Below are 13463 nucleotides of genomic sequence, written 5' to 3'. Positions count from 1 at the left end.
GGGTTTTTTTGGTAAGATTTTATTGGGGAATTGAGGGAGGAGAACAATGATGGGGAATCAGGGAAGGGGAACAGACAAGTTGCTGTCCTTTTGTTCTTCAGTCTAGTTGTGGAGGACGTTGCTTCACTGGCTCATGTTGGTATTGTGATCATTGAACTCTTTCCCGGCTGAGGCAGTCGGTCGCTGGCCATAGGACAGCAGCTCACGGCGGATTACCGTGGCTCACGGCGGATTACGGTGGCTCACGCCGGCTGCTGGCTGCTCACGCTGGCTGCCTGCCACTCACGGTAGCTCACAGCAGCCCAATGCAGCCCCACTGCAGCCACGCTGTCGCAGGCGACTCACGGCAGCCCAGCTCCAGGTCGAGCTGTTGTTCACCATCTTAGCTGTGGAGGGCGAAGCGTCACTTGCCCATGTGGGATCCAAAACAGCGGCCCTGCTGCTCAGAGCTCGCATTCCCAAGCCAACTGTTAACCAACAAGCCACTTGGCCGGCCCTGTCCAATTGTTTATGAAAGTTCTTGTGTCTTTTTTTTTTTTTTTTTTTTTTAGATTTTTATTAGGTAATTGGGGGATGGTAACAGCACTGGGGAATTGCGGAAAGGGGAACAGACAAGTTGCTGTCATTTTGTTCTTCAGTCTAGTTGTGGAGGACGTTGCTTCACTGGCCCAATTGGCACCATCATTGCGCTTTTTCCAGCTGAGGCAGATCAGTTGCAGGCTTCTGGATGGCCGCTCACTGCAGCTGCTGGCCGCTCACTCTGGCTGCTGGCTACATACAGTAGCCCATGGCAACCCACTGCCACAGGGGCTGCAGCCTATGCCGTCGCCGGCAACTCACGGCAGCCCAGCTCCAGGTTGAGCTGTTGTTCAGCATCTTAGCTGTAGAGGGCAGTGTCACTGGCCCTCATATGTGGGATCCAAACCGGGGCCCTCTGGCATCCCAAGCCAGTTCTTAACCATTGCACCACTCGGCCGGCCCGTCTTGTGTCATTTTACATTCCCACCAATAATGTTCAGGGGTCCCACTGGCTTTTTTTGTCAGCCTTTTAAATTTTAGCTATTTGTGGGTATATAGTGGTATCTCATCATTTTAACTTTGGAGTATGTTTATAACGTACATAATGTGTGAGCACAGTAGTACATATATCATTTTCAAAATTAATAGTATGTATATGTTGATGGGATAGCTAAAAATGCTCGCCAATCATGATACACGAGAACCTCGCAGCTATACAGACACAGTAATAACCAGGTCCCTGCCTTAAGTGCCGGCTGCTTCAAAGCTGAGGAAGTTGCTTTTTTAGGTACTAAGTTATGGAGGTTTTGAGGTTTAAAATGTTGTAGTTTTAAGAAGAATTTAGGGAGGAGAGAGAACAATTTCCTGCTTTCTGTTCTAAGTTTGGAAACCTGTTAGCAGAGGCTGCCTGTCCACTGGGGCAGAGAGGAGACTAGGCCATGTGTTTCTGCTCCAGTGGCGTACCGCCCGTGGCGCTAGCTTTGGTTTTACCCGTGATTGAAGTTCATCTGCACAGAGGGTGACCCTAAAGAAAAACACGTTTCCCCTTCCAGCATTGCCCCAGGAGGTGGCTGGGCCCCAGCAGTTTCTTGGGCACTTTACTTGCCATTCACTCTAAAGTGTAGGGATACTCATCTGTCATTTCACGGCTTGTTGGCAGCAAAGCAGCAGTGCAAATACCAAGAAACCTCAGCAGTAAGTCCGTTTCGAGCAGGTCAGATCCCCAGTAATATGCACAGTGTGATAGTTTAATCAGAGAATCGCATGGTATTACTGCTTCTGCCTCAGAGGAGCAGACTTTTTTTTTGCTTTTCAAGAAAGCCCTTTTCAGATAGCTATTAGGCTGCTGAATGAGGAACTGCACAAAAGAAATGCCGGCTCCTTGTGGTCTTTCAGATCATTAAAAAGTAACCCAGGTGACAAAACCAGTTATCGTTTCCTCAGCTATAGTAGATGAAAAGAACAAGATTGGACTCCAATCTGAGGCTACAGGATGGCCAAACCATCAGCCCAGAGCAAAAGAGGATTTATCAATTCTGTGGAAAATAAGAAGTCAAAGTGATTACTTAGTATTGTGTAGGAAAGCCAACCTGTTGATTTGACTGAATTTTTTGCTCTTTAGACATTGGTCTGGTCTTGAAGAGTCTCACACGGCCAAACACGATCTTGTATTTTTTTTCTCTCTTGTGAGACTTCCTACTGGGTGAAACTCTTGAGCTACCTGGAACTGGCTAGATAAAGTAAAGTTGGGGTGGGGAAGGGGGAGTGTGAAGCAAATTCACTGCTAGGGTTGAAGGGACTTCTAAGACATCAACACATTTTTAGCAATGATTAGTAATCACCCATCTGAATGCTTTTTCATTTCATTCCCTGGTAGAGCTCAAATGATGCCTTTCTTATTTAGGCGAATTTAAATTACAGTCTGTCCCAACTTCCCTGCTTTGCTTGCCAAGAAAATGTGTGGTCTAATCACAATTCTCCTAAAATGTGTAGCTGCCAGGGCAGGAGCATGCTTTAGGTCAACAAGCACTTTCTGCAAACATGCTGCTTGTCTCTTTAAATGCCCAGAATCAAACTGGCCCTTTGTAAGGAGCTGACAACAGCTACAAACAATGGGGGCTGTTAGGGGTGAAAAGAGGAACAAAAAAGTGAGCGGCTCTGAGTTAAGACTTTTGCTGAAGAAAAGTAGATTTCAGAAGCTGCAAGGTGAGCCAAGGAGTTGTCTGAATTATGGTTTAAATATCGAGATGACAGATATGGCCATGTTGGAAATAAGGACAACTTCCCATGGCAGAGGAAAGATATGTGGCTGTAGATTTGGGCAAGCCCCTTATCTTCTCTAAGCCCCCTCCGTAAACTGAGGAAATTGGACAGCAGTTTCAAAAATGGATTTTTGGCCTCTAGATCCTTCTTCAAATGAAAGTTGATCCAGAATCTCAATAAGTAAAACAGATAAAAGGGGTGTTGCTCTCAGAACAATCAGGGAAATACCAATAAAAACTACAATGAGATAACACCTCACGCCTATTAGGATGGCTATTTCCAAAAAATAGCAAAACGATAAGAAGTATTGGTGAAAATGTGGAGAAACTGGAATCCTTATACATTGTCGATGGGAATACAGGATGGTGCAGCTGCTATGGATAAGTGTGGAGTTCCCACAAAAAATTAAAAATAGAATTAACATATGATCCAACAACTGCACTTCTGGGTATTTATCCAAAAGAATTGAAAGCAGGATCTCAAAGTGATATTAGCATACACAAGTTCATAGTGGCATTATTCACAATAGCCAAGACATTGATGCAACCCAAATGTCCATTGACAGATGAATGGATAAAGGAAATGTGGTAATATACATACAACAGAATATTCAGCCTTAAAAAAGGAAATCCTGCCATTTGCAACATGAATGAGCCTACAGGACACAATGCTGAATAAAATAAGCCAATTACAAAAGGATAAATACGGCATGATTACATTTACATGCAGTATCCAAAATCGTCAAACTCATAGAAACAGGGAATAGAGTTGTGGTTGCCAAGGGCTAGGTGAGTGGGAAATGGAAAATTGTTTTTCAGTGAGTATAAAGTTTCTGTTATGCAAGGTGAATAAGTTCTAAAGATCTTCTGTATAACATAGCATCTATAGTAAACGATACGATATTGTGTACTTTAAAATATGTTAAGAGTATAGATCTCATGCAAAGTGCTCCATAAAAAAAAAACCAAACAAACATACAAACAAAAACATAAGAACACCAGGAAATTTTTAGAGGTGACAGATATGTTTAGTGCCATAGTTGTAGCGATGTTATTATTGGTATATGCATATGTACAAACTGTTCAAGATGTATATATTAATTGTTTGTAACTTTAAATATCAATTATACCTCAATATAGCTAAAAATAAAAAGGTGGGAGATTATCCTGGATTATGGTGGGCCCAACATAATCACAAGGGAGGCAGGGGGTAAGAGTAAGAGGAGACACGATGATGGAAACCGAAGCCAGAGCGATGCAGCCCCTAGCCAAGTAATGTGCGCAGCCTCCAAAGGCTAAAAGAGGTAAGGAACAAAGTCTCTCCCAGAGTCTCCAGAAAGAACACAGTTCTGTGACACCTTGATTTTTTAATGCCATCACACCAATTTCAGATTTCTTACCTCCCAACTGTAACGTAATAAATTTGTGTTAAGCCACTACAGTTGTGTTACTTTGTTAAGCAGCCATTGGAAACTACAATAATACACTTGTCAAGGTCACATGGCTGGCCAGACATTAGGCTGTGGATCAAGAATACAACTCCACTTTGTTTGAACCTGCATCCTCAATTCTAATCGTGGCCAAGGTATTTAGGACCTACCCTACAGGGAAGAGAGTGCTGAGTGAGAAGAGGCATGGATATCCCCTCCCAAGTTGTTTTCTTGCCTTGTCAATCATTAATCCAGCTACAAGAGGGGTTCTTATTTCCTGGGTGGGGTTTTGTGGCATTTCGCATGGATTGCTTTAAACTGCTCCTCTGTTCAAGTGTGTTACTAGCTGATTTTGTCAATGGAGGAAAATTTCCTTCTTAGATGGCAGGCCTGTCTGTCTGTTTCGATGATTCACAATCGGTTTCTAAAGAAGAGTAAGATAGTGTTGCTCCTGGCTCCTGGATGAACTATCTACATGGGTAGGTGCTCCAGCTTTTAATCAAACATATGAGGTGTGATCAAACAATACGGTGAATGTTTGAATAAAAAATATTATTACAGTAAAAGACATTGCCATTATTCCCCCTCAAAATACTCCCCCTCACCTCTAACATACTTACCCCATTGTTCTTGCCACTTTCTGATGCAGTTCTGGAAATCCTCTTTCATGAGTCTCTTTAGTTGCACTATCGTGGCTGCCTCGATATCCTGAATCATTTTGACTTTGGGGAAGAGCCAGAAGACTCACGATGCCAGATCCGGTGAATAAGGTGGATGAGGAAGCACCACAATGTTTTTATTTAACAGAAATTGCCATATACCAGAAGCAATGTGTGACACGGAGCGTTGTCATGATACAGGATGATTTATGGCACACTTGAAAACACACTTTGTCTCAACTGTAGCTCACACCCTACTAAATGCACTGAACAAGTTGAAACCTGTCACACACTGTTTGTTACTAAGGTTCGACATGCCACTTCCCATAAAGATCCCATGAAGATCTCTGCTTTTCTGTTGGATGGCACTCGGCAGCAGCATTCACCGTACTTTGTGATCACAACAGAAAGGCTCCGTGTCACACATCATTTCTGGTATGGAAGTTTCTGTCAAATTAAAACATGGTGTGTCCTCACCTTACTCACCGGATCTGGCACTGTGTGACTTCTGGCTCTTCCCCGAAGTCAAAATGATCATGAAAGGTAAACGTTTTGAATTGATCTAGGACGTTGAGACAGCCGTGACAGTGCAACTAAGGACACTCATGAAAGAGGACTTCCAGAACTGCTTCAGAAAGTGGCAAGAATGATGGGATAAGTGTGTTCAAAGAGAGGGGAGAGAATGTTGAGGGGGATTAATGGCAATGTGTCTTTTGGTGTAATAAATTTTTTTAAATTTAAATGTTCACTGTATTTTTTTTATCACACCTTGTATTAACACTTCACCTGCTAAGGAATCACTGGCATGTTTTAGAAGTGGGTGGCAGTGAAGGCTTGTATCTCACAAACTGTGTCCCCTCTGTATGACCTAACTTTTCCAAAGTTCTTCCTTATTTGTAACATGGGGATGATATCTGCTCCAAGCACCACACAGATGTTTCCTGAAGATCTATGAATTTACAGATGCTGAACTGCATTCTATACTGTAAAACTTCAGCTATGGAAAATGCTCATTATGGTTTCCTTAACAGAGTCCTTATTGCCACCTTTTAACTTCACCGTCAGTGTAAACATAAAAAGTGTTGAGCTGGATGGAATTTTCTGACTCAGGAATTCGGTGTCTGTGGGAGAGTAAGAAGGAAGTAGAAGTTAGCTATTGGAAATACTGAAGGAACTGGAGAAAAACCCTAGCTCAAAGAGTTGAGATCAGAATAAACTGATATTAGAAAACTTCAAAGATTATGCTCTTTCTAGTGTCCAAGATTAAGAATTAGAAGTACCTTTCCAAAAATTGACCTTCAAAGCATTTGGACAGAGATTATCAACACAGTTAAGGTGAGGAATCCCACAAGGACCGAAGCGTTTTAAAAAATCTCATTGTTGGCAATAAGAGGTGAAAAATGAAATGAGGAGCATTTCACTTTTCATCCTTCAGCATTCAATGCAAAGTGCACTTCTTCTCTGATGGCTTCCCTAACCAGCCCAGCTGATGGGAACTGTTCCCTGTGGTGGCACGTCTCATCTCTCCTACTCATATGCACTCAGCACTCACTGTCTTGTGTCAAGAATTTCACTTGCTTGAAACCCAACTGGATCGTAAACTACACGAGGGGGGAGGTCATGTCTTATATTTGCTCTGTGTCCTCACAGGGCTTAGAATAATAGCACAGAGCACATCAGATCAGGTGACATGCTCAGTTTCTAGAAAGTTTTTGCTCACATCTAAAACACACATAACAAATTGCCCTGTGGCCTTGCCTCAGCTTTTAGCATCATCCCACTGGCTCCATCACTTCAACTCTCTTCCTTGGTTTACTAGTATTATCTTTATTCTCCATCAGCTTCCAGTCTGTAGCACTAAGTTAGGATCCTAAACCTTGAACTTGTAGTCCTTGCTATGGCATACCACAGAGATCCTTCTTTCAGGACCAAGTCACTTGTTCTCCCAGCTGCTGGGAATGTTGGCAGATGATGGCTCTCAGCTGAGTCTTATTCTAGAGACTTTCCTCAGCCCAAGAGAGCTATTCTTACCAAAGTCACATCCTTTCCTGAGGGAGCATATATCAAAAAACATGGACTATAAAGACCCTTGCCTCAAGGTGGTTCAACTCATAAGGGTTCCCCCAACTCAAGAACTCCCTTGATAATGACTAAGCCCTTTATAACTATATTGTAGCCTAACTACTCCCTCTGCCCAATCCTATCCTGCTTCCTTCACTTTCCCACAGGTCAGGTTCCTGAGAGCCCTCTGCAATAAACTTCCTGCATACAAATCTCTGTTTCCTAGGGAACCTGCTCTATGACAGATCTTACACATTAATAAGGGAAGGATAAACAATGCCCACAGCTAGAGGGATTGCGGAGTGCTGCCTCACCTAACGTCAAGCCAGTCCGATCAGACGGCGGCTGCCAATACCCGGCAGTGAACACAGCCATCAGCCTGACAATCATATGCTAGAAAAGTGAAGTTTGGCCACCTGTGTTGTTCTCTCTATCGGTACTGCCCACTAGAACTTTCTACAGTGGTGGACATGTTCTACATCTACACTGTCCAGTATGATAGCCATTAGCCACTTACGGATACTAAGAACTTGACATGTGGCTGGTGTGACTGAGGAATTGACTGCTTTTATAAATTAATTTATATTTAACTATAAATACAGTAAGTCTCTGGCTTACAAATGAGTTTCGTTCCTAAAGAACATTTGTAAGTCGGATTCATTCGTAAGTCTGACAAAGTGAGTCTTATGCACCTTTGACACAAATATACAATGTAAAGCATAAAAAAACTAAATACACATACAAAAGTACTGTAAATAAACTATTTTTACTTTTACAGTTACCTTAAAATGGTGGTATACTGCAGTACAACAACTGACATATAGGGGATTGCATAAAGTGAACTGACAAGAACAGACACATGAGCTACTTCCGCGATTTGTTCACATACACGAATGTTCATAATGAGAGGTCCATTTGTATTTGTGAAAGTTCGCAACTTGAATGTTCGTAAGTCGGGGGACTCACTGTAGCCACATGTGTCTAGTGGCTCTCATATTGGACAGATCAGCCCTAGATTATGAATCCAGCAGGTCTAGAAAAGCAGTGTCACAATAGCTCCAATTCCACCTGCCTTAACTTCTACCATGACCCGGAAGTACTCGGTCTGACACCTTAAAAGTCATCCTAATGAGGAATATATAGGAACTGTGTGTGAGTACAGTCTAGTTATTAAGTAGCCCCTAAATGATTATGAACACTGTTAAATCCAAGTGCCAGAGAGCTTTGCTATAAGTTTAACTTGATTACAACACATGAATCTATGCATGACTGCTCACCCTCTTACTCTTTCATTCTCCTGGCTCCTCAGTTTATCATCTAGATGAAGAGACATGACATGTATTTGTGTGCAATTTTAAATTAAAGAATACCCCCTCCTTGACTTTATATGTGTATAAATTCGATCAATTAATGCCTTTTTCTTTTCCATTTGGTCCTTTCATAAATAAGAAAGGAAAAAAGAGCAAGAGATAGCTGCCATTTTGACGCGGGCAGGCTCACAGTTTTGGAACTCCTGGAAGGCCTTTATTTCTGTCTTGTTCCTTGAAATCCGAAATGTCATATGGAGCCCTGGGTGAGAGCACATGGCTGCACCTGGTAAGTTGTTCACCACCACCTTGCAAAAAAAAAATGACTGAACGTGCGTGCCCTCCAGACAAGGAATCATTCACATCAGCTTGCCATCTGAGGGTCGGCCCTTACAAAATCAGGCTGAGCCACTGAATGCAACTGAAATTGAATTTGATGCAATTTGAAACTATTCTGTTTACTTAGAGCCTAGAAGCCTGGCATGAGAAACAGAATCCAGGGACAGGCGATGGTAGTTAAATTTGTACATTTTTCTTTCTTGTTGCAATTTTATCTTTGCCGAGCAATTTAATGAAGACTCCAGAGGAAAGAATTAAATGTCTGCTGGTTCAATTACCAAATAATGAAAAGGTCGAAAGGAGCACCATGCACTATATGCTGAGCTGCTATAAAAGCCTATTCTCAGAGTGAATATCTTTTGTGTGCTGTTCACACTCGTATTTTGCCACCCACAAATAGTACAGAAGAGTATCACTGTCAGAAGCAAAAACCAAGAGCTGGCACAGATTGTCCTGTGCCAGGGTGAAAGGGCCTTAGCCCACGGGGAATATCTCAACACCCACAGCAGAAGCCAGGGACATGACAGAGGCCAGAGTTTTCATCAAGAGGGACCAGGCTGTCGTTAAATTCAGGCTTTGAGAAGATTCTAATCATCATTGGTCCTGAATACATTTTTAACTAGCCTGCCCTTAGGGCTACATCCAGGGAAGTCCTCCAAGGCACAAGCGTCTTGCCAGAAAGAATTTCAAGGACTCATGAAGTTCCCACAGCATTTGGAAAGCTACCCCTGACCTCAACCTGCCCCAGCTGCACACAGAAAAGAAAGATTACAGCAACAACACATCCTCTACAGAAGCTAAAACCAAAGATAAAAGAGCACTATGGTGCTTTAGAATTCATTAGAACGTTGGTTTTAAAATTTCAAAAATCAAGTCCCTCTGGAAATACTACATGAGAAAAGAGGCAGTTAAGTATAGACTCTTCTCACCTCAATACCCATGGTGACAGTCTCTCAGTCCATGCTGGGGTCTCCCAAAACCTTTTGATCGGTAACATCAAAAGACTAATGGACATATCATTGTACAGCTTCTTTTTCACCTTAAAATAGGTTCTTCTTTGGTTATATAAGAGAATAGTCTCATTCTTAGGAAATATACATTGAAATGTTTAAGAATAAAGGGCTCTGATGTAGATAACCGACTCACAGAAAAAAGTGTGTGTATATCTCTATTTACAAATATGGAAATATCCACATATACATGTGTGTATACATATTAGTGTGTGTGTGTATGTTGGGGAGGTGAGAGAGGAGTAAAAGTAAATGACAAAAGCAAATGGAAGTAATATGTGAATAACAGGTGAATCTGGGTAAAGAAAATTTGGGTAGACTGAACTATTTTTATTTTTACAACTTAGCTGTGAATTTGAAATTATTTCCAAGTTTTAAATAGTTAAAGAAGTTATAAATACTTTTAAAAGTTTTAAATGTCTGACTTATTTCGCTTAGCATAATAATCTCAAGATCCATCCATGTTGTCGCAAGTGGCAGTATTTCATCTTTTCTTATGGCCAAGTAGTATTCCATTGAGACAGAAAAAGTCAAGAACCATATGACTTCACTCATATGTGGAATAGAAAACTAAAAGCAACAAAGGAACAAGAAAAACAAAGAAACAAAAATTCACAGATACAGGCAACAGTTTAGTGATTACTAGAGGGTTATGGGGGAGGGGGACAGAAGAGGTAAATGGGGGTGACGGAAGAAGAACTCACTCTGGGTGGTGAACACACAGTGTGATATATAGATGATGTATTACAGAAGTGTGCACTTGAAACCTATATAATTTTACTAACCATTGCCACCCCAATTAATTTAATTTAAAAAAAAAGTTTTAAATGTTAAGTTCATTCCCTTTTCTTCTTCTCTATGTTGGCTTCTTGCTGGAGGCCTGTATAATGACACAGCAGCAACGTTCTGGGTAAAAGTGTCTGTGACGGTAGCCCTGCTCTGTAAGAAGGCGACCATCCTGCTGCTGTGTTCAATCAGGATAAGAATTCTCTTGGAGAAACCAATCACATAGACAGTTCTAGAATGGTTCCTCCCATGGTATGCTGGTGATTACTGAGAGTTTTGGCTGGGGATGGAGACATGATTATGGCTAGGGAATGCAAGAACATTCTAGCTAATTTCTTCCTCTCGTCCCTAGAAAAATTTTACAAACAAGCTTATTAGATGTTTAAGGTTTTACAAATAACTATTTAATGTGTCTCAAGCTACCTTAAAATATGCGAAAACAAACTATGTGAGAAAAGAAAAATCTCTAATTTATTTATGCCACTTTTTTTGGGGGGTGAGTATAGGTGTGTCTGATACAAGAGACAACAGGATCAATCTCTTATTAGAATAAAAGCTCTTTGAATATAGGAATAGACTTTAATCATCACTGTTTCTCTTATATTCCCCAACAAACAGAATCGTGGATGCAGCTGAATGTAGATAAGATTAATAAATGAGCAGCCCCTGAGACAAAGGTCTACCTGCATCTTCTCACCCTTAAGAATGCATTTCAAGATCTATTAAAATCTAAGCATTAGCATTGTTATCTGTGGGATTCTCTGTAAATTTATATTCTTCTCTCTCTCCCTCTCCCTCTCTCCTTCCCGACCGCCCTCCCTCTCTCTCTTAATTTAGAATGCCATATTTAAAGTTTACTAGGACATAAAGAAAAAGGTGAGGTACAAACTGGAAGAAGATATTTCCCACAGAAATAACTGAATAGAATTAATATCCAGATATAGAAATCATTTCTCCAAATGAATTCAAATTACAAAAACAATTCAAAAGAAAAATTGTGAAAAACTTGAACTGGTGTTCCACAGAAAAGAAAACAGAAGTGGCCAAAACACTTTGCAAAGATGCTCCAAGTCATTAGTATGGGGAAATACAAATCAAATCCACAAAATATCATGTCATAAACACCAGATTGGCAAAAATTCCAAGTCCTGACAATATCAAGTGCTGACAAAGCTGTAGAACAATGGCATTCTCATTTACTTCTAGATGGGGGAGAAACTGGTACAACCACTTTGGAAAACAATTTGGCGTTACAGGGCAGAGTTGAAGGTATGCATGCCCTATGACCCAACAACGCTACTGCTGGGTATATACTGAGAAACTCTAGCTAGGATGCAGTGAGAACTATGTCAAGCATATTCATAACAACACTTTTATAATGGAAGTCATCTGAAGTGGACTAATAACTTGAGGCATTTCATACATTATAACCCTATCCATCATTGAAGGTAGGGTAAATGAATAAAAGAACAGCTGTATGCATCAACAAAATGACCCTCAGGAACATGATATTGGTTTTCAAAAAAGCAAACTGCAGGAGAACACATAGATTATGATTCCATTTTTGGACAGTTCATAAGGATTTGTTTTTAGGGATAGAAACATATGTGGCAAAAATATAAAGAACAATAAGAGAATGACAAACACAAATTCAAGATAGTGATTACCTCTGTTAAGGGCAGAAAGGAGAAATGATAAGGAAAAAAACGCAGGGACCTTGAATGGAAACACAAATAGCCGATTTCTAAAAAGAGGTAGTGGGCACACATTCATTGTATTGTTATTCTTTACACTGTACACATTTAACAAATACTCTTTTGTGTGCACCCAGCACTTAATAACCATTAATGATGACTTTTAAGAAATGTTGAAGAAGCAAATGACCAAAAATTGTTATCCAAGACTTGTTGGAAGAAGAAAACAAGAGTGCAGTGGCATGCCAGGCATGAGGCCTGGAGGTGTTTGCTTCCAAGCATGCCTACTGGACTATTTGTCTCGGTCCCTCTTCACTCACTCGATCCAAAACCAACCATCACTCAGAGCTACCAGTGGTCCAGGGTTGGAGGACAGTTTCAGATGTTTATCCAAAGCAGCAGCCACGCTTTCCTGGCTCTTTTCGTGTTGCTATCCCTCATTAAAACACAGGCCTCCTCCAGGTATGTGCGACAAGCACATCACCCTGTTCACACGTGTACACGCACACACATCCAATCTCTGCAGCTTGGTTGGGTGATTCTATCTGATATCACTGAAAGCCATTGTTGCCCGACTCCTGACTTTGACTAATTCTCTAATATTAGTACGCATTTCATAATGATAACAGAGCACTATATTTAAAGCAAAACATCTCCCTATTCTCCAATCAGAACCTGAAATCCGAAAAAGCTTCTTGAAACACAGACCCCTGTCTGTGCTCAACCATGTAGCAACAGCCCCTTAAACCAAAAGTAAAATTTAAAGTGAGTGGTGCAGTTATTGTCAGGATGGCACTTAAGAAAAAAAAATAATAAACCTAGCTCCAGGGAGGTCTGACCCTCACTTTTAGTAGATCATTAAAGATTTAAAAAAATCATTTTTTTAAATCTCCCCTGGGCCCACCTACAACCAAGTAGATGGGGAGGAAGAAAGTTGTGTTATATTTTCCACATTGTGACTTTTAAATAATTCTTTTCATATCAATCACTACAGTGAAGTGAGGCTCCTTCATCAGTAACATCCCAATAGGAAAAATAAATCAAACTGATAAACTTGTTTTCTAAACCACCTGCCTGGAAGAGTCCGTCACTAAGTCTCCCGAAGCTTACTGAAGACCTAGTCAGTAGCTATTGTAAAAATACCGCTTACCTCAGCATATTGTGCTACTGAACTGGCTTCCACTGCATAGACTCTCTTAGCTCCAGCCTGTACAGCAAAAAACGACAGTATGCCCGATCCACAACCAACATCTAGAACGATCTGGAAGGAAAGGAGAAGACAAAAAAGGGGTGAAAACCCAAACAGATGCTGGCTCTTGGCACCACGCATACCCTGAGCACGGCGATCAGACTTGGCGCTGGCTTTGACATTTACTAGTGGTCTTACCTGGGCCAAG

General features: G+C 41.1%; 1 protein-coding gene across 3 annotated transcripts in view; it reads right to left on the bottom strand.

Annotated features, from left to right (window-relative positions):
* LOC109384474 (histone-arginine methyltransferase CARM1-like) overlaps positions 1-13463 on the bottom strand; it is a 257878-nt gene that overhangs the window by 88639 nt on the left and 155776 nt on the right. For all 3 annotated transcript variants that reach the window (XR_002124405.1, XM_019645877.1, XM_019645878.1), the window contains one exon: positions 13217-13327. Coding sequence is in view for 2 of the 3 variants with exons in the window: in XM_019645877.1 (XP_019501422.1) it covers positions 13217-13327 (111 nt within the window). In the remaining variant the exon portion in view is untranslated. The remainder of the gene's footprint in view (positions 1-13216; positions 13328-13463) is intronic.

This window comes from Hipposideros armiger, unplaced genomic scaffold, assembly GCF_001890085.2.
Source record: "Hipposideros armiger isolate ML-2016 unplaced genomic scaffold, ASM189008v1 scaffold_95, whole genome shotgun sequence".
NCBI classification, from domain to species: Eukaryota; Metazoa; Chordata; class Mammalia; order Chiroptera; family Hipposideridae; genus Hipposideros; species Hipposideros armiger.
This window is presented reverse-complemented; position numbering and strand designations above follow the sequence as displayed.